Raw genomic sequence first — 27,589 nt, forward strand, 5'->3', positions numbered from 1 at the left:
ATTGACTATCAACCATCTACTGCTAGCGTCTGTTTTCCAACCCATTATCTGGGCCTTTGCTGATTTTTTAAAAATAATAGCGTTGCCACGAATGCTAGCATTGTGGTCCGTAGTTATAAATTTATCAACCCATTTGTACATTTTAAGTGTATCCGTGATCTCCTGTTTATTCAAATGTGTTTCCTGGATCGCGATGATCTGCGCGGGTGAGTCTCGTAAGTATTGTAAGATTCTATTTCTTCTAGCCCTAACACGCAGGCCATTTACGTTCCAGGATAAGAATTTAATGTCTGACATTAATTTTAAGACTCTTTAACACTATTTCTGATCCCTCAACTCTATTAATTTTTTTGGGGGCAACTTATCCTTAGCTATATCTCTTTCTGTTTTAGCCAAGCGGTCACTTTGAGACACAATTGGATCCATATTATTCGTTATTATGAAATTCGGTTTATGAGGACTTTTATGTTTTGCCTTTCCCTCTCCCTCCCTCCCTCCCCTAGAAAACCCCTACCAACTTACTCTGGCATGATGGATTGCCAGCTTGTCGTCTCTGACATGTTCCCGCTCCATACCCTAGTATCTATTTTATCAATCATTTTACCGGTCGCTATGCTTAAGATATAAGCAGTGGTGATTCATAAAGCAGAATTGTAGGTCCCTTATCTAATAGCTATTCTATAAAGTATTATTTCTATTGATAATACTCTAGTAGCTAAGGATAAGTTTGGGGAATAGTGTGGGAATAAAAAATATAGGCTTCATTGCAGCCTATTTGCTCAAAAAAATGTTAATGTGAGCATACTGGGGTGGAAATCTGTAATGAAATTCTCAATTGTTGATTTTTTTTTATAATGTATCACCCGATAGTGTTTTAATGACAAAATTGTGTGTCCTCACCCAACTGTTGATAGTGTCGTGTGTTTTTTTTTTTTTTTCCCTTTCCCCCCTTCTCTTTCTTTTTCCTTTTTTTTATTTCCCCACATTATCCCCTTTTTTTGTTGAGTTTTTTTTTTCCCCCTTTTAACTCATTTACAGAAATGTACAAAAATTTCACCCACGGCCCGGAGGGTTTACGTGTACGCTAATGGTGGCAAGTAGCTCGTCGGCTTCCAAGGGGGACCTGACATTATACATTTTATTATTGTACATTATCCTTAGAAAGGCAGGAAATCTCAACTGCACGGTGGCTCCTAGGCTTTTAAACTTCTCCATTCTTTGACCTAATTCCCACTGCCTGTCCAGCGTTATTCTAGAAAGGTCAGATCTCACTTCAAAAGAGAATTCAGAGGCTTTCAAAGTCTTGGCTTTCAAAGCTGCAGTCAAGATCTTCTCTTTCAGGGAGTATGTTAAAAAGTTCACTAAGATCTTCCTTGGTTTATCCCTGCCCTGTTTAAGACGGAACGGATCCCGGTGTACCCTCTGAATATCTGTTTCTATCTCAGACAGAGTTTCATCCAATTTTAGAGAATCTTTTAGTAAGGTTGCAACAAACTTTTTTAAATCTCCTCCTCCTCCTTCTTTCCCCTCCGGTATTTTTAGAATTCTCAGGTTGTTCCTTCTGGAAATTTTTTCGAGAGACTCAACCCTCTCATTGACTGAATCGCCTTCCCGTCGTAGTGTCTGGATCTTCACCTCAGCAGACTCCAATTTAGCCTTGAGCTCTTCAACACAATTCTCTAGACCACCAGTTCTTAGTGAGAGACCATCTACCTTAGATTCTAGGTTTTCGCACATTGTGCGGATCTCTGATTGAGTGTGTCTAGACTCCTCAAAACATCTCTTTGACTCCTCAAACCCATTTCTAATCTCTTCCCTCATGCTAAGAAGTATGGCTTGGATAGTATCGTCGCTACCATTGTCTTTACGCCCCCCAGTGTCTTGATCCAAGTCATTTATCTCGCTTGCAGTTCCTGTGGCCAAGGCTTGCTGGTCTGGCGGCGAGGTTACATTAGCGATTTGTTCAACTGGGTCCGCCATCCCTATACCGCTGAGAGAGTCCCCTGCCCCTACTACTTCTCCCACCTTTTCTTCCAGACTACCAAGATTACCGACCACAGATAAGGGAGATGTAGAAGTGGTTATAGCACCAATATTTCCCACTGATACGGGTGCAGTCTGAGTACAAGAACATTTTGGGGACTCTTGGTTTAAATTTAGGACCTGAGGGAGGGCCTTAAAATAGGACTTCAACGAGGGTGTAACTCGAGAGGTTGTGCTGGCTTTTGTTTTAGAACCCCCCTTGCTCAAGCTAGCCTTATGTGGTAGGTCCTTCGGAGCAGTGTACCGTAGCTGGCGTTCCTTACCCCTTTTTGATACCCTTAAGACTGGGGGTTGTAATGTATCAACTACTGCCTCATCATCAAATTCTGGCTCAGACTCTATGAAAGACTGCTCTCCTGTACTTCTTTCTGCTACTTGTGTTTCACCTGTGTCATTGGGGCCAGTAGGGGCGGCTAATTCTTTGACCTTATTGCTTCCCTTTCCTTTTCCCTTAGCCTTCCGCTTCCCCAGGGTTCTGGCAATAGTTGAATATGAAGTCTCACTCGATATCTGACAGGAGGTTTGAAATTGTGCGTTAAACCTGAAGATTCTGGGTGCAGGGTCTAAATTTTGTGAAGAGTGACAGCCCTGTATATCTATACGGTCCTGGTTATCGACAGTCTGCACCTCCCCTCCTAAGGAACTCAACACCCTCCCCCTCTGCTGGTCCCCCTTACCGCACCAAATAGTTGTTGCCAGTCTTTTTGCAGAGACGCTGTATACTGTAGCTTTCCTACTTCTTCGAAGCTCCACAGCTGCGTCACCCCAGCGGTGAGGTGCGGGGAGAAGAACCTGTCCCCAACACATTGGCAGCTCTGTCCATCTTTATATTCATGCAGCACTGTTGCCACCAAAGAACCCAGGCTGTTCTTTACGTTAACAAGCTTTTCAATCCTTTTCAGACTTTTTTTCTGAGAGAGTTAGGGTCAATGTGTCACACACACCCAAGTATATGGCGGTCTGTATACTGTAGATGTCTTGTATATGTCCTAGCCAGACCTAAGCCCGGGCCTGAGCCAGCTCCACTCGTCTCAGTCACTCAGAACTCCCCATCGAACAGGGTCTTAATGCCGGAATGTTGCTGTTGCTGTTTAAGGATATCAGCGGCGCTTGTTATCTATTCCTGTTTTCGTGGTCTGCAAGAGTTTTGGGAGCTTTGGGAGCTTCGAGGGCTCTGTTTTTAAACCTGCGCCCAACACATTGACGGCTCTATCCACCTTTGTGTTAGTACAGTACTAATGACGCACTGCTACTTCCAAGAAACCCAAGCCGTCTCCCCACCGCCAGCTTTCAGTAATCTCCAGGGACCTGTTCCACTCGTCTCCGCCACCAAAACAGGGTCTCAATACAGTTTCAAAGGCACAGGCAACCCTTACTGTCTGTTCTGCGAGCCTCGGGAGCTCTGTGCCTAGAGATCTCCTCGGAGCTTCACAGAGCGGCTCAGCAGATCACAACACGTCGCGGACTGACGGAGCTCCGCCCGCCCGCTCGCCTGCTCGCCCTCACTCTCCTCCCGAGCCTGCTCGTCACACGCCTCTCAGAGCGGGACAGCTGACCGCGAACACACCGCTGACTCCCGCCTGCCTACCCGCTCTCACTCCGTCTCAGTCCGTGAAGCCAACTCCAAAAAACCGCCACAGCGGTTCGACACTTTCCCTCGACCATGGCGTCTTCTGTACTTGCCGTACTTGCCGTCACCACTCGCCTGATCCAAGAAAACCAGTGCCGATACAATTAATTCACCTTCTGTGGCATGTCTGCGGGATCATCGTCAAGGACGAGCGTACCGCCCTAGCTAGCGGTCGCCATATTTTCCTTCTACCCTAGGTTTTCAACTGTCTTTTTGCCAATATAAACTTCTAATGGTATTTTTACTAGGGAAAACTTCCCCGGAGGGATTATTCCAAAGTTGGGAAAGGCCGAGATCTCCTAGAGCAGCCCTGAGATATTTGAGCCAAATTATTTTGTGGAAAACATCTGCTTTAATTATAGCAAGGAATCCGTCGGCATAGTGCCGAATCTCTGGGGTAGTCCAAAGACGTCGCCAATAAAGAATTGGGCGCAATCTTACTCGGTCACTGACTGATCTTCTCCCAAGATCAAGACCGAGCGGGATTAGTGGGGTACTCTGGGGAAATCCCGTAATGCCCCTGATAAACCTATTCTCTGATATCTGTAGGGGGAGAACCTTGTCAAAGCCCCAAAGTTCCGATCCGTACAGAGCTGACCCAATGGCCTTTGCGTCGTAAACTGCCAGGGCTGGTTTGATAGGTTTAGATTTCGATTTCTTATGTTCTACCCTTAATGCTCCCGCGATCTGTTGATGTTTCAGGACCGCCTTTTCAATATGGTGCGACCACTTTAAATTGTTGGCGATCTGGACCCCGAGATAAGTAAATACACTAACCGTCTCTAACTCGCAATTATTCAGAAGTATTTTTGGGCAGGCTTTCCGCTTAGGCGAGAAAGTCATCAACTTTGTCTTGCCCACATTGACTTCCAAACCATGTTCCCCACAAAAATGGTAAAAAATATGGAGGGCGCGCTGCAGACCACGCGGAGTTTTTGACAGAATCAATGTGTCGTCGGCGAACATCAGGATGGGGACCCTGATGCCCGCCAGCGAAGGTGCATCAACACTGGCATCCAACATCCTAGCCACAATACCGTTAATAAATAACGAAAAGAACAAGGGTGCCATTACACATCCCTGGCGAACACCACGCTCGACAGGGAAGTCGGCGGAAGATTCACCATTCATGCCCCATTGAACCCTGGCAAAATTTACCTCGTGCAGCCTCATAATTAAGGTGAGTAGCTCAGCTGGGAGACCAATATCGCTCAACACTGCCCAAAGTTTTCCCCTTGGGACCAGGTCGAAGGCAGCCCGCAAGTCGACAAAAGCGACGTACAGGCTGCCCTCGCCAAGCACCACTGTCCCCCATTGTAGTAAGGTGAACCGAAACACCTGGTCAACCGTACTTGTAGCCCGCCTAAAACCAGCCTGGTAAGGGGACAATGCACTATTCTCTTCAACCCAATCCATCAGCTTGTTTACCACCATTCTCCCCACCACTTTCTGAATGGTGGCAATCAAGCTTATCGGCCTATAGTTGGCCGGTAGGGACCTATCCCCCTTTTTATAGATGGGTATAATGATTGCCCCCCTCCATCCTTCTGGGACTTCAGCTCCTTTTGCGATGGAATTACCCAGGAGGGAAATATACCTAACCCACCGATCCATATCATTTTTAAAAACGTCAGAGGGTATTCCGTCAAGACCAGGGCCCTTCCCCCTTTGGCAGCACAAATTGCAATTTCGGTTTCTTTAAAAGAGAACAGATTTCCATTTGCAAAAACAACTGAAATCGTTTCCACAGACTCATCCTCATTGGACTTTGCATATTGTGGTTTAAAATATTCCACCCAAGCACCTTCAGCAACATTATTATCAGGTTTATTCAGGGTGCCACCTCTACCCCACTTTAATAATCTCCAAAACAACCTGGAGTCCTTGTCCCCTGACGCTTCCTTCAACTCAGCCCAATACTCCTCATCCCATGCTTTTTTCGCTAGTTGTATACTGGCCTTATAGTATTTCCTGGCCTTGCTAATAGCTTCCCTATCCCTTTTTCTAATAGCACTACCTAAAGCTAGCCTAGCTGCCCTGCACTGGTGGTTGAACCACCTAGCTGGTTTAGGAGGTTGTTTCATATTTGACTTGCATGCTCTCATGAAGAGTGGTCTTATAAGGGAGAAGAGCTTATTATGTATATCCGTTATTTCCCTGGACCCTGGGTTAACGGAATTCTTAAATTCCATTGCAGCGATTGCAGCATCCAGCTCAGTTCTTATAAATTCCATTGAGTCCACATTCGCCAGGACACTTGGCCATTTAAGTCTGCGCATATCGTTGGTCATTGTGGGCATTTGGTCATCTTTCAATTGGTGGCTACCTAACATGGTTGACCACCAGTTGTGAGTCACGCAGAGGGGATTGTGGTCACTTTCCAATCTACCCTCTACTTTCATGTCCCGTACCCACTGCCACAGATTCAAGCTGCAAATGACATAGTCTATCCTGCTATGGTTAAGACCATTGTCAAAAGTACTAGCCCCATCCCTATCACCTTTCGTTCTCCCGTTGAGAGCTCTCAACCCATATTCCAGGCAAATTGCATTTATTAACAGGATGTCTTTGGTCCATCGTTTGACAGGAGCCAGGGTTAGGATCGGGACTCCCCAATGTGTATCCTCGTCCTGCCCCAGGGGATCATCTATACTATCTAACGGCTCATAGGTCCTATTTAGGTCGCCCGCTACTATTATTTTGTTTCCCAAAGACTGTGACTCTAACGAGGTGAACAGGGCCTCTAGAGTCGGGGAGCTAGCTGAGTTGGTACCCCTAGCATAGATGTTATAAATGTCTATCACTCCCCCCTTTTGTGGAGTCAATCTCAGTAATTGGATGTCCCTACAGCCCAGGTCTACCACTTTTGCTTTAATTTGTAGAGTTTGTTTCACCCAAATTGTGAGGCCACCCATTGGTCGACCCCTGGGACCTTTACTTGCCGGGATTGAAAAATTTAAATAACCGGGAAAAAAGATAGGGTCACATGCCCATGTCTCCTGGAATAGACAGACTTCAAAACCATTAACAAAATCTATCCAATCCTGGGACATCAGTTTGCCTGCCAGCCCAGCGATATTCCACGAGAGGAACTTCCCTAGATTTGGGCCGTCCCCAGGGACTGGTACTACAGAGGGCCTCATTGGAAGGTTTTTCGGGATTACATCTACCCCGACCCTAGATCTTATTTCGGCTACATCATTATACTCAACCCCCTGGTTACTTAAGTTACCTAGAATAGTTGATTCCTCACCCCCAGATATTTGGTTGCATTCCCCACATGGTTTCTCCAAGGTTACTAATCCCAAACCAGCATGCATTTCGTTCAGTTCCACATTATGGTTCTCAACAAGTTTTACAAAAGTCCCACATGAGTTCCAGCTAGTCGTGTCCTTTACTTTGTTTTTACAGTTGTCAGGCGTCTGTCAATACCCCCACCCCGGAACCCTCGGTACTCCAAAACAGTTGGTATTTATGCCACCATAGTAGCTATTCTGTTGGAATGGCACAGTGAGGGGGGCAGACCCTAGGAGCGGGGTACTAAATAGGGATCTTGGTTGATTTGTCATGAGAGATTCTACACCCGCTGCTCTCGGATAAAAGAAGGTAAGATCAACGACACCAATTCCCCCACAAATTGAGCCCCCAACATGCTTCGTTATCAAGCTTGCCACCCTAGGATCTTGGAAGTTGACAACTATACAATCACCCCCCACTTTCTTGGCAGTACAACCAATCCACTCCGTCCTTCTTACTCCAACAATCAAACAATCTACTTCCCCGGGAAGTGGTCTATTTACCCTCAACCAGTGCATAACTTTATCTTTGAGCATTTGGAAGGATTCCTTTTGCCCAACCAGTAATGGTGGCACATTTATAAGGACAGCCACATAGGGAAAGGAGTCTGGGGTAAGATTCATGTAGGGAATCCTGCGCGGTGCCCTCATCGGTGGTGGTTTAGGTAAACTATTAGCAGGAGCCACAGAAGAGGTAACATTTGGTCGTTGGGAACTGTTTGAAAAAACATTTTTATTCCCAGGGACATTTATGCTGCTACTAACTGCAGTACCGTTACAGGGTGTTGGGTCGGCCAATGGGTCTTGATGAGTAATGGTTGGGGGGGCAACAGTAGTAGAAGATTCATTTGTACCTGTGGCAACTGTGGCAGATGGCTTAACTACTTTGGTGGTCTTGCTACTTGGGTTGATCTTTGGCTCTAAATTTGTCTTTTTAGATTTCCCTTTACCCTGAAGCCCACTTAAGGTGCCATCCACAAGTGGGAAGGATACAGCGGCCGACACATCCATCCCCTGTCCACTAGGTTTGTGAGAATTATTACACTCTCCCAATCGTATGTGAGACTTTAGTAAAGATTTTGTGGTGAAAAAATTGTCCAGAGTTGCCTGTTCAAAGTGGTCTAACCTATCCACTAATTTTTTAACTTTTTCCTCGAGCGGGGTTAAAAGAGACTTCATTAATTACTCCAGCTCGAGTAGCAGGGTAGGGGTGACATGTGAGAACTCACCCGCTCCCATTTCTGGGAAGTCGTTGATGTTGTAATTGGAACTGATTGGCACATTACCCCGCTCAAAAGACGTAGAAAGGACTAACGGTGGGAGGTGCAACAACCCTGTGGATAGTATATCGGTACTATTTGGGTCAGAACTAACTACCTCATGAGCGGCCCCCGCCTCGTATGCGTTTTCCCCATTGGGGCCAACCTCTATAGATTCCTGGGAAGGGCGAGAACTTACTACAACTTTCCTTAATTTCTTAGGGGGTTTAGACAAGTAGCTCTTTTTTTGGGCTGGACATCTCTTCCTTTTAGGGCAGGACTTTGTTCTAACCACTTGATTTAGCACACTCTGTTGGGCCGAGATCGGCTGCCCTATTGATGGATCAGTGGATAAGGGAGGTGTACTTACAAGGGTAGAGCAAATGCTCGGATCCACATAGGGGTCGGTCAACAACTCAATCGTAGGGGGAAAAGGGTAAGAGATTTCAGCTACCACTGGCAAGGTTAAAGAAGACCGTGGCGGAATCAGTGCCGGGAAAACCTGTGGTTGTCTCTTTTCCAAGGGTATTTTAAGAAGTTCAATTGACAGCCTACGCTCAGCGCGTCTCTCCGCCAATGCAATCTCTTTATCGATATCGTTATTTACCCGTGAAAAATATTTATCCAAAGGGCCCGAGATTGCTGGCCCCACCTCTCCCTGAGGAGGGATACCAATGGTGGAAATTGTTGGTGAAGACATATTTGGTACCCCAAAAAAAAATATTAGATTTCACAAATTACAATACCTAGGTTCGTTTTAAACACCAAGTCATAGAGGGAAGGCAATAAGTCACTAATATAAGATAACAGAGAGGGGGCCCAGCCCGGCCTCCCTCGGCCCCTGACGGCCACAGACGGTCCCGCCCTTGTCCCGGGCTTCTCCCGGGACGCTCCCGCGCAGCGGAAGTAACAGTTCCTGTTATAGGAGAGAGGTGTTCAGGGGGCGGGTCAAGCAGGGAGAGCGTCCAGGTGCAGGTGATGACAACGCAGGGACTCCTGGGAAATGGAGTCCCTGTCTCTCACCTGGCGCTCGCAGCCCTGCAGATCCCACTGGTCACTGGATGTTAGCACCAACAAACAAAGTCAAGCGCCCAGGCAGACGGGCGATGCGGGACCCGCGAAGCGGGTACCGCGAGGTTCAGCAGCAAGCACTCAGGAGCAAAAACGAAACAAAGAGCTCTCCCTCCTCCAAGCAGGTAGGCGTAAGGTGTCTCCCTACGAGGCAGCAGCGAGCAGGCACCTTTTCACTCGGTGCTCAGGGGGCGGGTCAAGCAGGGAGAGCGTCCAGGTGCAGGTGATGACAACGCAGGGACTCCTGGGAAATGGAGTCCCTGTCTCTCACCTGGCGCTCGCAGCCCTGCAGATCCCACTGGTCACTGGTCGGTAGATGTTAGCACCAACAAACAAAGTCAAGCGCCCAGGCAGACGGGCGATGCGGGACCCGCGAAGCGGGTACCGCGAGGTTCAGCAGCAAGCACTCAGGAGCAAAAACGAAACAAAGAGCTCTCCCTCCTCCAAGCAGGTAGGCGTAAGGCGTCTCCCAACGAGGCAGCAGCGAGCAGGCACCTTTTCACTCGGTGCTCAGGGGGCGGGGCAAGCAGGGAGAGCGTCCAGGTGCAGGTGATGACAACGCAGGGACTCCTGGGAAATGGAGTTCCTGTCTCTCACCTGGCGCTCGCAGCCCTGCAGATCCCACTGGTCACTGGTCGGTAGATGTTAGCACCAACAAACAAAGTCAAGCGCCCAGGCAGACGGGCGATGCGGGACCCGCGAAGCGGGTACCGCGAGGTTCAGCAGCAAGCACGCACTCAGGAGCAAAAACGAAACAAAGAGCTCTACCTCCTCCAAGCAGGTAGGCGTAAGGCGTCTCCCATCTTATATACTCATGAACTCTTTGGAAGTACTTGCAAATGAATTTATATGGATATTCATATATATTCTGTAACACAGTGTAGGGGTCAAATTTACTATACCAACTCCAGTCAGTGCAACAGTAGGGAAAGCGTTGGATAGCGTATGGGTAAACATTACTATTCCCACTCCAGCAAGTGCAACAGTAGAGAAAGCGTTGGATAGCGTAGGGGTAAAGATTACTATTCCCACTCCAGAGAGTGCAACAGTAGGGAAAGCGTTGGATGGCGTAGGGGTAAAAATTACTATTCCAACTCCAGTGACTGCAACAGTAGGGAAAGTGTTGGATAGCGTAGGGGTAGAAATTACTATTCCCACTCCAGTGAGTGCAACAGTAGGGAAAAAGTTGGATAGCGTAGGGGTAAAAATTACTATTCCCACTCCAGAGAGTGCAACAGTAGGGAAGGCGTTGGATAGCATAGGGGTAAAATTACTATTCCTACTCCAGTAAGTGCAACAGCAGGGAAAGCGTTGGATAGCGTAGGGGTAAAAATTACTATACCCACTCCAGTGAGGGCAACAATAGGGAAAGCGTTGGATAGCGTAGGGGTAAAAATTACTATTCCCACTCCAGTGAGTGCAACAGTAGGGAAAGCGTTGGATAGCGTAAGGGTAAAAATTACTATTCCCACTCCAGAGAGTGCAACAGTAGGGAAAGCGTTGGATAGCCTAGGGGTAAAAATTACTATTCCCACTCCAGAGAGTGCAACAGTAGGGAAAGCGTTGGATAGCGTAGGGGTAAAAATGACTATTCCCACTCCAGCAAGTGCAACAGTAGGGAAAGCGTTGGATAGCGTAAGGGTAAACATTACTATTCCCACTCCAGTGAGTGCAACAGTAGGGAAAGCGTTGGATAGCGTAGGGGTAAAAATTACTATTCCCACTCCAGTGAGTGCAACAGTAGGGAAAGCGTTGGATAGCGTAGGGGTAAAAATTACTATTCCCACTGCAGAGAGTGCAACAGTAGGGAAAGCGTTGGATAGCATAGGGGTAAATTTTAATATCCCCACTCTCGTGAAAATAAATTAATATAAATCACATAATTTTAAATTAATAAATTAATACATTTTATTTACCAATTAAGAATTAATTATTTACCAATTAAAAATTAATTAACAATTTATTCTAAATAAATACCAATTAATTAATTAACATGTTTAATTAATTATATTAAATTACTTCCCACCCTATTCCCCAATAAACCCACAATCCGCTACTAAAAATAAAATAATATTATTCACATAATTATCAATTAATCAATTAATGAAAATAAATTATCAATTAACAATTCATTCATTAACAATTACAAATTAATTGACAATTTATTCAAAATATATACCAATTATTTAATTAACGTGTTTAATTAATTATAATTAAATTACTTCCCACCCTATTCCCCTATAAAGCCACAACCCGCTACTAAAAATAAAATAATATTATTCACATAATTATCAATTAATCAATTAATAAAAATTAAATATCGATTAACAATTAATTAATTACCAATAAAAAATTAATTGAAAATGTATTCAAAATAAATACCAATTAATTAATTAACATGTTTAATTAATTATAATTAAATTACTTATCCAGTATTGGGTGTCTTTCATAGATTCACATGCCTGAATCATTCCCCGTCGTCGAGATGGGAGCCCCCGGTACATAGAAAAGTAATGTCCTATAGACATACATAGAGAAAAGTAGGCCTAAGGGCCTTGCCTTAGTAGCCTATCCATGTCCTTTTGTAAAAAGGACCAAACTCCTGAAGGTAGCCAATCAGCTACCACCTCCCTCTAGAACCTTCCTGCCAGGAGCCTCAGTCTCTCAGATTTTCTACAGCACGTTGTGCTAGGGAGTCTCCACCTGAGTTCTCCTCAGGTTTCTTGGATTTATCTCTTTTCTTCACAAAAACTTGGATATTTCTTCAATAAACATCAATGGCTGATCATCAGAAGACGGGTCTGTTCAGAGCCTGTTCATCTTGTGGTAAGAAGAGACTGCACGTCGATGACAAGCATGAAACTTGCCTCTACTGTCTTTACCCTGACCATTCTCCTAAAGAATGTAGGAAATGTAGAACATTCTGTATTAAGACTCTTAAAGACAGAGAAGGGAGACTGCTCCTCTGGTTGAACAGACTTAAAACCAGAGATGATGTACTGTCCTCAGATGGCAGTGAAATGGCTTCAGTTTCATCAAAACTGTCCTTGAAGAGGCCACGGGTTGCTTCCCCTAGCCCTACAGACGTTCCACCAAAAAAGACTACCACAAAGTCTTCTGAGGTGAAATCTGTCGCGTCTGTGAAGGATGTTCCCACCTTCAGAAAGCCAACGCAGTCCTCGACGACGAGTTCGTCGACGTTTTCTTCAAGAAAAACCACCTATTTCTCCACATCGACGACGACGGTGTCGACGACAATGGCGTCGTCGGCTTCTTCATCGACGACGACAACCACTCAATCGTCGACGGCGGGTAAGCCACTGTCATCGATTGTCCTTATAAAAAAGCAATCGACGTTGATCAAGGTTCCGTCGACGTCATCGTCGTCGATGACGAAACCGTCGACGACGAAACCTGCACCGTCGACGAAGACGCCATCGACATCTGGCGCACCGTCGACGAAGTCATCGACGACGGTAAAGGCATCGTCGACGTCGAAGTCACCGTCGACGAGTACACCGTCGACGACGAAGGCACCGTCGACGAGCACACCGTCGACGCCGAAGACACCGTCGACGAGCACACCGTCGACTACGAAGGCACCGTCGACAGGGCCGTCGACGCCGAAAGAACCGTCGACGACAACACCACCGACGACCGCGCCGTCGACGAAGGGACCGTCGATGTCCTCATCGTCGACGATGGAAAAGCAATCGACGTCAACACCGTCGACGACACCGGCGACGACGACGTCGTCGACGACAATACCGGCGACGCCATGGAAAAAAATCAGATTTAATACCGCCTAAAAAGATTACTAAAAACCCTATTACACCAGATTTAACATCTCCAAGTAGGGTACAAAGATTACCCCCGTCTTGTCTACTACAAGGGGATGAGTCAGACGATGACCAGTTCGATCAAGCGACGAGTCCTTCGGATCTCATTGTGAAATGCCAGAGCACGGATGACGATGGAGATGAGGTCATCTTTACGGAAGAGACTGTTCATGCACAAGTTCAGTCACAAGTCACCCCTATGATCTGCCTTCCAGCAGCTATAGTCACAGATCTACAATTCTTGATTTAAGACTATAAAAAACGATTCCCTGAATCGCCAGAGGCCCATTCTACGGAGAAATCTCCAGCATCATCCAGAACGCAAACATCTCCAAAGGCGAGACCACCACCTTTGGACATTCCTCAGGAGAGGGAAACAGTTCATCAAATTCAGTCTTCTGATGATGAAGGCGATGAACAAGAAGAAGGAGAGGTTCGAGACGACCTGTCCAATAACAGAGACGATGAAGATTATATCGCTCATTCTCCGGCCACACCTGAACCCAATACTTCGGAATCTCCACCAGTGGATATTGGCGGATTCCATAATTTGGTAGAAAGAGCAGCCACTAGATTCCACATGACTATGGAATCACATTAAACGGACTGTTTCCTATTCGATTTTAAGGATCCAATCAAAAAGACGGCTCGATCAATTCCCATAATAGATCACATTTGGGAACAAGGTCAACAAGTAATGCAAACACCTGCATCAGTTTCAATAGTGGTTCCTAGACTGGATAAGAAGTACAAGGCACCAACAACAGCACCTACCTGCCTTAATGCACATCCCAAGCCGGATTCTGTAGTCACCCAAGCCGCACAAAAGAACTCCAGGAATCCGTCCTCTCCACTGTCAGCACCACCAGACAAGGAGGGCAGGAAATTGGATGGCATCGGCAAACGTTTTTCTACAACGTCAGCCATGACTGTAAAGATAGCAAACGCCATTGCGCTTCTGGGCAAATACAATAGACAATTGTGGGAAGACATTGTCCCGTACCTAGCAGATATACCTGAAGAACTAAAGGATAAAGTTCATTCTCTCCTTACGAGGGACAAATGTCAGCATCAGAAATCATCGATTCTGCTGTAGATATCGCAATGACAGGCTTTAGACAGCTGGCAGGTGCAGCAGTTTTACGCAGACAAGGATGGCTCAAAGCAACATCCTTCCGCCAGGAGGTCCAAACCAAAGTATTGGACATGCCCTATGATGGAAAACACCTATTTGGCAAAAAAATAGACGAGGCCTTACAGACAATCAAAAAAGACACAGACACAGCACAAGCTCTCGGCACTTTACAATTCAAAAAACAGTCCTTTCGAGGGCATAGAGGCAGGGGTCAACCCTCTTATAGAGGATCATATCAAGGAAAATCCTCTTATTCCTATAACCAAAGCCGTTCACAATATCAGCAGCGGCAACAACAGCAAGGTCGCCAGACTTCCTATGGGAAATCAAATTTCCGAGGGAGGAACCTGAGGAAACTGGCAGGTGGACGTCAATGACCAATTCCAACAGCCAGTCCCTCCACCATCTCGTTCTTTCAGAATTGGAGGAAAATTAACACACTTCCTCCACCATTGGAAATTAATAACAACGGATCGGTGGGTACTTCAATTAATCCAACACGGGCACTCATTGGAATTCAGTTCAATTCCCCCGTTAACTCCTCCTCGCAAGATTCAACACAGGCACCTAAGATTACTCCTTCAAGAAATATCTTCAATGTTAACAAAAGGAGCAATAGAGCGAGTTCCATCAGCTCAAAAAGGGAAGGGATTTTATTCCCGCTTCTTTCTCGTACAACAGAAAAAGAAGAAATGGAGGCCCATACTAGATCTCAGGGCGCTCAATAGATTCTTGAAGAGCCAATCGTTTCGGATGGTGACCATTCAGGAAATCCTCGGATCTCTAGAGGAAGGAGACTTTATGACGTCTTTAGACCTGCAAGACGCATATTACCATATCCCAATACACAGGCGCCACAAAAAATTCTTAAGATTCGAAGTAGCAGGTCAACACTACCAATTCTGTGTCCTCCCATACGGCCTCAAATCAGCGCCTCGCATTTTCACAAAATGCCTCGCTCCGGTGGCAGCTTTCCTACGTCAGCAAGGACACCAGGTCTTCCCCTACCTGGACGACTGGCTAGTAAAAGCACCATTTATGACAGACGCACAAATGTCTTCCAACGCCTGTCTCAATATTTTCAAAAGTCTAGGTCTGACTCAACCACGAGAAGTCAACCTTACAGCCCTCCAAAGTTATATCGTTCCTGGGAGCAACTCTAAATACGGCCTCTTCCAAAGCATTCCCATCGCAGGAAAGGAAACACAAACTGATCACTTTGGCCACTGCAGTGTCGTCAAAGAACACCATCAAAGTCCGTACATTCAAGTCCCTATTAGGGATGATGTCCTCTTGCATTCTACTCATCCCTCACTGTCGACTCAGAATGCGCCCACTACAGGAGGCCCTGACCAAGCAGTGGACTCAATGTACAGGTTCTTTCGAGGATCACATAGTGATTACTCGACAAATCACAAAGGCCTTACTCTGGTGGAGAGCAGACAAGAACTTATCGAAAGGTCTAACGTTCCTGATGCCTCCAACTCCACATGTCATAACAACAGATGCTTCCCTAGAAGGATGGGGAGCAGTCCTTCAGGAATTGCAAATCAGTGGCAAGTGGACAGAACAAGAAAGGAAACTACATATCAACCTCCTAGAACTGAGAGCGGTTCTCCTATCTCTCCAAGCCTTCCTCCCTTGCATCAAAAACTCAGCAGTGCTTGTAAGAACGGACAACACAACAACAATGCACTACCTGAACAAGCAGGGAGGGACACGTTCGCTGACACTATCTCGCGAATCGCAAAAAATTTGGAACTGGCTAGTACACCAAAATATCAAACTAACAGCAGAGTATGTCCCAGGCAAAATCGGTTTTATCCACACTATGTGTGGGAGGGTATACTCAGACGTGAGTCCCTTGCCCTTGCTCATTGCACCATCAGGATTCAAGCAAGCCGGGCCGAAGAAGACTGTGATGCCAGAAACCGGTCCCCGGAAGCTTGTTTCCTTCCCAGTATAAGAATTGGCTTGGTAGTTTGGTTTGCCCTGTTCCCATCATGCACTGGGACAGGAACAGACTAATTTGCATATAGCCAGGTTCTGAGCTGGGATGGTGCAGTGAGCTAAAAAAAACGGTGATGGATTAACACCATGATCTCTTGACTTGGTAAGAGTATTCTGCATCATTCAGAAACTCTGTCCATCACCACCCCCCTTTTCCAAAACCAGGCAAGGACAAAGTCATAGCGGACGCTCTAAGCAGACAGAGGTCTCTGTCCCACGAATGGGAACTCAACCAAAGAGTGCTGAACGACATTTTCTCAGAATGGGGGAGACCGCAAATAGACCTTTTTGCCACCAGGGAGAATGCCAAATGCCGCAACTTCGCAAGCTGGCATCCCCAACCGCGGTCACTAGGAAATGCATTTTCCATCGCATGGCGCAACGTGTTTGCGTACGCATTTCCGCCATTTCCCCTGATAACAAGAGTCATTCGGAAAATGAAGACGGAGCACTGCACCTTGATCCTCATAGCCCCTTACTGGCCAAGGCAGCATTGGTTCACGGACCTACGTCGCCTCTCAGTCCACCCATCGATCCATCTGGGCCAGCATCCCTCTCTACTCTCAATGTCCAAAGGCCAAGTACTCCACCCGAATCTGAAATCTCTCAGATTTTCGGCATGGCTCCTGAGTACCGAGAGTTCTGCCAACTAAACATCCCGCAGGAGTGCAAGGAAGTACTAGCTAAGGCAAGGGCAGTCAGCACAAACAAAACTTATTCCTTGAAATGGAAACGCTTTTGTGTTTGGTGCACGGACAACGATCTCCATCCCTTAAGGATCACTCCGGAGCAGTTAGTACCATATTTATTACATCTGGCACAATCGGGACTTGCCCATGCCTCTATCAGAGTTCATCTGGCAGCAATCTCCCGCTTTACAAGAACTTCAAAAGGACCCTCTCTGTGGTCCCACAGATTAATAAAACAATTCCTTAAAGGGCTCTATAGATCATTTCCACGGCCACGCAGAGTTCCACCAACATGGCACCTTAATGTGGTACTCAACCAATTGATGATTCACCCATTTGAGCCCATACATAGGGCTGATATCAAATACATTTCATGGAAAACAGCACTTCTTTTGGCCTTGACCTCAGCGAGACGAGTCAGTGAGTTACAAGCTCTTTCTATACAAGATCCTTTCATGCAGTTCAAGGAAGACAGAGTGATTTTAAGAACTAATCCTCGTTTCATTCCTAAAGTCCCCTCGGACTTCCATTTAAATGAGCCACTCGTACTCCGATCATTCTTCCCAAATCCCAGTACTGCAGCTGAAAGGTCCCTTCACTCTTTGGACCTAAAAAGATGTCTTAAATTTTACCTGGACAAGACAAAGCATTTCAGAAAAACGAATCAGTTTTTCATAGCTTTCAGCAGACCAAGAAAAGGCATGCCACTCGCTAAACAAAGCATTTCAAGATGGATATCCTCTGCAATTGCCTTTTGCCATGACAAAGCCGGACGTCCATTACACTCCAAAGTCCGAGCTCATTCCACAAGAGCTGTGTCCACATCGGCGGCATTATTCGCTGGAGTGCCGATTTTGGTCATTTGCAGGGCAGCGACCTGGAAATCGCCGCACACATTTACTAGGCACTACTGCCTGGATACGGAACTGATGCAGGATGCAGCCGTGGGCCAGGCTGTACTTCGCCATCTATTCCAGTGAGATGAGCCTTCCTCCTTCCCACCATCCTATGCTGGTATGCACATTTATTTACTTTATTCTCTATACTTGTTGATGGTTACTAGTAGCATGATATGTATTATCTCAGACTGCTCATAATGTTCCATCACAAATGTGCATAATGTATTGCTTGCTACTCTGATTCAGGCATGTGAATCTATGAAAGACACCCATAATACTGGATAAGAAATGCGTTACTTACCTGTAACTGCAGTTATCCAGTATTGGTGTCTTTCATAGATTCACATGCAACCCTCCCGCCTCCCCAGGAAGGTCTCATCTCTCCCTCTATAACATATATTACGTCTACCTAGCTTGGTGCGTACGAAAATCTGAGAGACTGAGGCTCCTGGCAGGAAGGTTCTAGAGGGAGGTGGTAGCTGATTGGCTACCTTCAGGAGTTTGGTCCTTTTTACAAAAGGACATGGATAGGCTACTAAGGCAAGGCCCTTAGGCCTACTTTGCTCTATGTATGTCTATAGGACATTACTTTTCTATGTACCAGGCACTCCCATCTCGACGACGGGGAATGATTCAGGCATGTGAATCTATGAAAGACACCAATACTGGATAACTGCAGTTACAGGTAAGTAACGCATTTCTTCCCACCCTACTCCCCTATAAACCCGCAACTAAAAATAAAATGATATTATTCACATAATTATCAATTAATCAATTAATAAAAATTAATTATCAATTAACAATTAATTAATTACCAATAAAAAATTAATTGACTATATATTCTAAATAAATACCAATTAATTAATTAACATATTTAATTAATTATAAATAAATTACTTCCCACCCTATTCCCCTATAAACCCACAACCCGCTACAGAATTAAATTGCGCAAAAATTAAATAACATAACATTAATTACTTACAATAAATTACAAATAAATATACACTTTTCACACATAAACACATATAAAACACTTTAAAAATTGGATATTATTAAAAAGTCGATAATTTTAATCACCTATATTATGTACTTCGATATTTTGACTGTCTATATTTTTTAATTCGATATTACAGTACTTACCTTCAAAACGATATTTTGGATGTCTATATTCTGTCCAGTCGATATTTTGCCCATTCTATATTTTGGACTCGATATTTAGGTTACTCGATATTTTGGAATCGATATTTAGCCCATTTACCGTTATTTTAGTTGTAGATCACTGAATTTCTCCTGCTGGTGTAGCCCTTGCTGGCTGAAGTGAGAGTGTTTTCATCACAAACTGACAGGTTTCTGTAATGTTTTATTATTTCTTTATGAAGTGGGCATAAGTCTGCTACTGGCATTGCGTCAATGTCTGGATGTGGTGTGTAGGCCGCTAGGACTGGCCAAGTTGCACCATCTCTTCTGAGCGGACCGAGTCTCACTTTTTCTTTTGTGTGTGGGAGGGCGCCCTTAAACCAGTTTATGTGCTCCTGGTAGGTGAACGGAACTTCAATGTCCTCATACAGACAGTATTCATTTGGTGTTTCATCTTCAGTGTAAACATGAAATGTATTGATTGTGCATCTGCTTGTGGGGATTTAACTCATGAAAGAATACCTCTGTTCTGTATGATTTGTGTGCCTCAATCACAAATGTGACTATCCACCCCTAGCTGTGACTCCATAGTCTGCTAGCTTCAAAGTAAGGCAGTTCTGACATTTTCTGAAATGTTTATTTAATCTTCTTACTCCCTTGCTGCAGCTTTAGGAGATGCAACTCCGATAAGCTTCAGATTAATTCTGGGCGTACCCCTGGATTGATTCCGGTCCTCAATATTCACTCCAACGAATTAGATTAGACGGTCCAACTAAGCAGGACCAACACATCGAAAATGCCACTTTGCGTTTCTCAATCGCACTATTAAGTGACGTCTCCCTTCTACCCACTGAAGTTTTTGGAGAGCACTGGAGCTCCCCAATCTCCCAACAGCTGGACGGTGAGAGTCGTCTCTCCCCGCCGCTACACTCATGGTGCCCACCTCCCCTCTCACACCACACTAGTCCTGATGAAGACCCCAACAGTAAGGGTACAAACACCTACGGACAAGGGGTCGAAACGTCGACTTTAGAAAATCTGCCATCATCCGTTCAACAGTGATTTATTAACTGTGATTTTATGTGTGTTAAATGGCATCATGCTTTTACTATTTTGAGGTTACCTATGTGGTATATAAGCATCTCTATACCATAACTGTCTGTGATCTATTGTCACTACATCCCGAATACCCGACCCATCAATAACTACCTTGCACTCCCCCCCCCCCCCCACTTCGGCACCGCTTACGCGAGTAATTATGAGATGGTCTCACGTAAAGTTCTATATGTAAATAAGTACCTTCTCCAATGTGATTAAATAACATTGGTTGCAATTCAATCTTTCATCCGTCTCTTTGAAGTTTTTCGATAAATTGTTATGATTTAAGTTTACTTCCCTATGTTAAGTTAAATATCTCCAGTACACTGGGATCTTTCTTTTGCATACTAATTAGTACCCAGATCCCAGTGATTCCGGGTTTACCCTTTCCTTGTAATTGTGCTGGCACAGCGGCATCTTCGTCAGCCATTATTTTGAAGAAGGAAAAGTTTCAAGGAAACTGAGATAAGGTTTTATGCACAATAGAAGCTAATTATTCTTCAAGCATGATAAACCTAGAGCCAATACATAGATATGCCTACTCAGCTGTGGTGGATTGTTTCCTTCCCACTCCAGACGTCTCTGGAAAAATATGATTAGGGTTCTTTGAGAACAGCACGACTGAACTACTCAGATTTGATTTTTAAATAATTACCAAACCAAACCATGTTGTATAGTTCCTATAAACCTATATAGGATCTGCATGTGTAGACAACATAGACTGTGGGATTAGAATCCAACCTGATTCCAGACACCCCCACTGAGTATGTTCGCCTGTATACCAGCTAGCTCACAGTGCCACTAGAAACACACCTTACCAAGGAGAGAATAGTTCTAGGCAACAATCGAACATGAGCACTCTGTCCCACCAGGGATTGTGGAAACAGTACAATATCTTCCGCTCAGTCATTTGTGTGCACTTTGTGTCAGAGAGATGCACAGAATAAACGGTGGGGACCATTTTCAATAAGCTTTTATTGAACCAGCTTCATTCTAGTGTAAAATAGGTGTGCTAAAACAACTATTAGACAGAAAGAGATATAAATGATTTGAAACATCAACAGAGTAAAACGATGGTAGATTCCTACCATAGTGCTAAAACAATTAATACAAGCAGGTTTAAAAATACATGACAATAAAATGCGTACTCCTATGATGCGACCCTAACTAGATGTACCTAAGTGTACCTAGCATGTGTAGATGTGGAGCCAAGAATCCCTCTCGGATAAAGTCAACCCCATTACCAGAAGTGAAAGACTATGGGACCCCATCTTGGTCTCGAGATTGACACCCCACAAGAGATGTCAGACCACTGCGAGCTGGAGTGTGTGTGTGCAGGAACCTCAGCGTCATGCGTCAGCATGGAAGTCCTTTTTCTCCTCTCCCTTCCTCAGCAAAGATATTGCGTTTATATACCCAAAGTGGTACCCTCAGAGGATCTACCTTGCTGTGTCAAGTCGGACTTAGGATGGAAGGAATGACCCTTAAGCATAGTTATTAGGCAGGAGATGGTAGTCCTGCTGAGTTTCTAAGAATCCTCTAGCATAACGGATTCGGCTAGTTTTCAGAGAAAACCCCACGTCCTGTTAGCCGTACCGTAACAAAGTAAAAGGTCAGTCCCAAGAACCGTTATGTAGTGAAATGGCAGGGGAAATATAGGTGAGAGATTAGGTGGCTATCTGAGCCTGAGCCTATATTGGGGTTTCTATATGAAACATAACAGGTTCTGAAGTGGGTTCTGGCCTAGTCAGACCTCCCACTCAGGCTGTCCTTGTCTATGACAGTGGTATGAATCATGCCACTTTACTAGTACCTACCACTAACGTGGTCAAATACAGGCCTTTGAATAATGGAAAAGAAGATATGGTTTACAGGGACACAGGAGCCAGTGTCACAATGGTGACAGAGAAACTTGTGTCCCCTGAGAAGATCATACTTGGTCAGTTGTACCAAGTGACCAACGCTAGCAATGTCAGGACTGCTCACTCTTTGTCAGTAGTGAATCTCAGGTGGGGAGGGTTAAATGTTCCTAAAAGAGTTGTATTTTCTACAAACCTACCTGTAGATTGTCTGTTGGGCAACGATTTAGAAACTTCAGACTTGTATGAAGAGGAATTCAGGACCCATGCAGAGATGATGGGAATCTCTGGCAGTACATTTGGTATCACCAGGGCCCAGGCCAAACAGCTAAGCACTGAGGGAACGCTGAATCTTGAAAAATGGACTAGCTGGCTCATAAGAGAAGGAGCAAGAAGGGTAAAGATGTATCTTCCTGACAAACTCCTAGTAAGCGTCACTGTGAAGGAACTGCCCCAGAGGAACTTGGGCCTGACGAGGCAGAGTTCTTGGGGGCAGGGGCCCTTCCGGGGCAGACTTGAGTCTGGAGGAGAAATCCTGCTTCTCTTAAACATCTCAGACAGCAAGCTTCTGGTGACATGGCAGGGAATGTCAGTGGTTCCCATAGGATCTAGGATCTATTGGGACGATGTGCTCCTGTTGTCTGAGTGTAGAGACCCCAAGTCTGGTGCCACCAGGTGGTTGGTAATACCTCACAAGTTCAGTGGTTTTCTTCTATTCCTGGCACATGACATTCCCCTAGCAGGACATATTGGGCAAAGCAAGACTTGGGACAGGACCCACATGCCTGAAGACACCAAGAAGTATTGTTTCTCCTGTGTCACTATCCAAGCCAGTGGTAAGTCAGGTGGCACTATAAAAGCCCCCTTAATTCTACTCCCAGGAGTAGGTGTTCCCTTTGAGAAGGTAGGGATAGACATTGTTGGTCCCTGAAACCCTCCAACAGCATTTTAAAACAGTTACATCTTAGTGGTTGTGGACCAAGCCACTAGGTATCCAGAGGCTATTCCCCTTAGCACCACTACAGCTCCTGTAGTGGACAGGGCCCTTCTGGGAGTCTTATCCAGAGTGGGTTTCCCTAAGGAGTTCTTAACAGACAGAGGTACAAACTGCATGTCTAGTTATGTGACTGTCATGTGGAAAGAGTGTGGAGTAAACTACAAGGTTACCACACCCTAACATCCACAGTAGAATGGGCGTGTTGAAAGGTTCAACAAGGGTATGAGCATGGGACTCCCAGAAAAGCTCAGGCAAAAATGAGATGTCTTACTAACCTCCTTTCTCTTTGCCTACAGAGAGGTTCCACAGAAGGGGGTTGGCTACAGCCCATTTGAACTTCTGTTTGGACATCCAGTTAGAGGTCCATTGTGTCTGATTAAGGAGGGCTTGGAGCAGCCTCTCAAACCTCCTAGACAGGCTATTGTGGACTATGTCCTTGGCCTGCGTTCACGTATGGCCGAGTACATGAAGAAGGCCAGCAAAAACCTTTAGGCCAGCCAGCACCTTCAGACAGCTTGGCATGACTAAACGGCTGAGCTGACTGTTTACCAGCCACGCCAGAAAGTGTGGTTGTTGGAGCCTGTGGCCCCAGCAGCTCTCCAGAACAAGTGGAGTGGGCCCACACCATTCTTGAGAAAAAAGGTGAGGTCACCTATTTGGTTGACCCAGGTACTCCTAGAAGTCCCCACAGGCTACTTCATGTGAACGGCTTAAAACCTTTTGTTGATAGGAATGACATGAGCTTGCTCATGGCCACTGATGAGAGACAGGAGGAAGAGAATGACCCTCTCCCTGATCTCCTCTCTTACGACCCATGGACCCTTCAGCTGCCACTCCTGCAAATTCACCTGCATCAAGACCCACATCAAACCAACAAACACCAAACAGAGATCCAACACCAACCACCTTAAATGCATCCTTCTCAACACCCGCTCGGTTCACAAACACGCCATCGACCTTTGGAATCTACTCGACACCATTTCTCCGGACATCGCCTTCCTAACAGAAACCTGGATGAATGGCTCTTCAGCTCCAGACATCACCATAGCCATCCCGGACGGCTACAAGATCATCCGTAAGGACCGCACCATTCAAACAGGAGGAGGCATCGCCATCGTCCACAAGAACACCATCCGCGTCTCAACCAGCTCAGAAGACAATCTCTCTATCGCCGAACACCTTCACTTCCAGATCCACACCGACCCCAAGACCACACTCAGAGGCACCCTCCTCTACAGGCCACCAGGACCCCGCACAAAATTCAGCGAAGACATCACTGACTTCATCACCCCACACGCCCTCCCCTCGGAAGAATACATTCTACTGGGAGACCTCAATTTCCATCTGGAAAAGAGCAACAACAGTAACACTACCACCCTTCTGGACAATCTCGCCAATCTCGGACTCAAACAACTTGTTAACACCCCCACACACTATGCAGGACACACACTTGACCCTATCTTCACTTCCAGCAAGCATATCTCCTTCACTCACACCACACCCCTCCACTGGACGGACCACAGTTGCATCCACTTTACTTACAATAAGACCTCGATCCACAACCACCCTCAACCAACTCTGCGAAGAAATTGGAACAAAATCGCCATCGACCAGATCTCAACATCGCTTCTTCAAAAACCCCCTGCCTATTCAACGAACCCTAACCAAGCCGCCATCAACCTCACACAATGGTTAACCCAAACCGCCGACAAACTAGCACCCTTGAAAAAACATCAAATCAAGCAAGGAAGCAAGAACGCCCCCTGGTTCAACGATGACCTTAAGAAATCCAAGAAGCTCTGTCGTTCCCTTGAGAAAACTTGGAAAACAGACACAAACACTATCACCCAAGCCACCTTCAAAAACGCTACCCGCAAACACCACCAACTAATCCGGACAGCCAAGAAATCAGCACTCAAAGACCGACTAGACAACAACGCCCACAACAGCAAGGAACTTTTCAACATCATCAAAGAATTCACCAACCCCACCGCCAGCTCTAACGACATCACCCCCTCTCAAGCCCTCTGCGACTCCCTCGCCTCATTCTTCCATGACAAAATCGCCGACATTCATAACAGCTTTGACAACCATCCCGTAAACCAGTCCACCCCACTCACCTCCGAACCTGTACCTCCTCCGAATAACCTTTTCGACTGGAACCCAATCACCACAGAAGACACCATTCGCCTGATGAACTCCATCCACTCAGGATCCCCTACAGACCCATGCCCCCATCACATCTTCAACAAAGCAGACTCCATTATCGCACCCCATCTCCGAGATGTCATCAACTGCTCCCTTAATTCCGCCACATTCCCAGAAAGCTGGAAACACGCCGAACTCAGCGCCCTTCTGAAGAAACCCACAGCTGACCCCACCGAACTCAAAAACTACCGCCCCATCTCGCTCCTCCCATTCCCTGCCAAAGTCATTAAGAAAGCCATCAACAATCAGCTCGCCGCCTTCCTCGAAAGCAACAAATCACTCGACTCCTCACAGTCTGGCTTCCGAGCCAAACACAGCACCGAGACCGCCCTCATCGCAGCAACAGACGACATTCGAACACTACTGGACAACGGAGACACAGTCGCCCTCATCCTCCTTGACCTCTCCGCAGCCTTCGACACAGTCTGCCATAGCACCCTGATACAACGCCTCAGAAACATCAGAATTCAAGGAAAAGCATTGGACTGGATCATTTCGTTCCTCGCTGGAAGAACCCAGAGAGTCAGCCTCCCCCCTTTTAAGTCAGAGGCCACCGAAGTCATCTGCGGCGTCCCGCAAGGATCATCACTCAGCCCCACCCTCTTCAACGTCTACATGAGCCCCCTCGCAACCATCGCACGTCAACACAACCTCAACATCATCTCCTACGCTGATGACACTCAGCTGATCCTCTCACTCACCAAAGACCCAACCACCGCCAAAACCAACCTACATGAAGGGATGAAAGAAGTAGCCGAATGGATGAAGCACAGCCGTCTGAAACTGAACTCGGACAAAACGGAAGTCCTCATCTTAGGGACGACTCTTGGTGGCCAACGGCTCTAGGAAAAGCCCCCATACCGACGGACCACGCACGGAACCTGGGCATCATCCTGGACTCCTCACTCTCGATGACCAGACAAGTCAACGCCGTCTCATCTTCATGCTTCAACATCCTACGCATGCTCAAAAAAACATTTCGCTGGATCCCCACCGAAACAAGAAAAACGGTCACCCACGCACTGGTTACAAGCCGCCTGGATTACGGAAACACCCTTTACGCCGGCTCCACCGCAAAACTGCAGAAAAAACTCCAACACATCCAAAATGCTTCAGCCAGACTCATACTAGACATCCCCCGCACAGACCACATTTCCGTTCACCTGAAAGACCTTCACTGGCTCCCCGTCAACAAGAGAATAACGTTCCGTCTCCTCACCCACGCACACAAAGCCCTATACGAACTTGGACCTGATTGTCTCAACACGCGCCTGTCCTTTCACACCCCCACCCGCCAGCTGCGTTCGTCCAACCAAGCCCTCGCCGCTGTTCCGCGCATCCACAAAGCCACCATGGGGGGAAGATCCTTCTCCAACTTAGCGGCCAAAACCTGGAATTCCCTTCCCATCCACCTCCGCCTTACTCAAAACCACCTAGCCTTCAGAAAACAACTTAAAACCTGGATATTCGATAAGTAAACCTCCCCCCCTTCCTCAAGCGCCTTGAGACCCTATGGGTATGTAGTGCGCTATATAAATTCTGACTTGACTTGACCCTGTTGTTGGGTCAGCTGATGGAGTAGCCTTGGCAGACAGCCTCACGGACCAGCAGCAGGGTGATCCACTTCTACTGTCTGGGCTCTTTGGACTTCATTGGACTTCGCTTTAGGAACCGAGCCTGCATAAAAGGAAGGCTCCTGTTTATCCTGGTCTTGTAGTCCTGCCAGCCTTCTGCGTCGTCTGTGCCTATGCTTCATCCAGGTTCTTCTCCAGGCCTGTGGGCATCAAGGAATGTAGGAAGCTGGCTCTGTATATACTATACCAAAGTGAGGTATAGTGTGCACAGAGTGCAGTGGAACGCCAAAGGTAGGCAGAGGTAAAAGTAGATAGCACCTTACTCTTTATTTTTGGTAGTGTGGCTGAGCAATAAGGCTGTATCAGAGGGTAGTGGTAAGCATGTGTTGTACACACTCAATCAGCAAATTATATCACACACTCAAAGACTGAACTTCAGACCAATTGGTTTTGTATAAAAAAATATTCTTCTAGTTATTTTATTTTGTAGAACCAAGCAAACCTGGCTCAGGTAAGCAATACATACTTAAAGTAGTAATGCAGTTTGTAAACAGCTTGAATTGCAATTGTATATGCACTTTGATTTGATTACAGTAGAGCTACTAGTAATGCAATGTTTTTGAAATACTGTACATATACTTTGTATTGGCTTTTTAGTAGTATGTCAAGTAGATTACTTTACAGATTACTTTTCTTACACAGTACAGTATACCTTGATACTGCACTGGGACATTCCCTGTAAAGAGATAAGTAAAAGCTGTTTTGTTATTTTATTTTGTAGAACCAAGCAAACCTGGCTCAGGTAAGCAATACATACTTAAAGTAGTAATGCAGTTTGTAAACAG

At 46.0% G+C, this 27,589-nt stretch overlaps 1 protein-coding gene across 1 annotated transcript in view; it reads left to right on the forward strand.

Annotated features, from left to right (window-relative positions):
• PRDM9 (PR/SET domain 9) overlaps positions 1 to 27,589 on the forward strand; it is a 1,629,505-nt gene that overhangs the window by 364,407 nt on the left and 1,237,509 nt on the right. The window contains exon 4 of the mRNA XM_078676140.1: positions 27,235 to 27,255. Within this exon, the coding sequence (XP_078532266.1) occupies positions 27,235 to 27,255 (21 nt within the window). The remainder of the gene's footprint in view (positions 1 to 27,234; positions 27,256 to 27,589) is intronic.

Source organism: Lissotriton helveticus, chromosome 2_1 (genome assembly GCF_964261635.1).
Source record: "Lissotriton helveticus chromosome 2_1, aLisHel1.1, whole genome shotgun sequence".
Taxonomy (NCBI): Eukaryota; Metazoa; Chordata; class Amphibia; order Caudata; family Salamandridae; genus Lissotriton; species Lissotriton helveticus.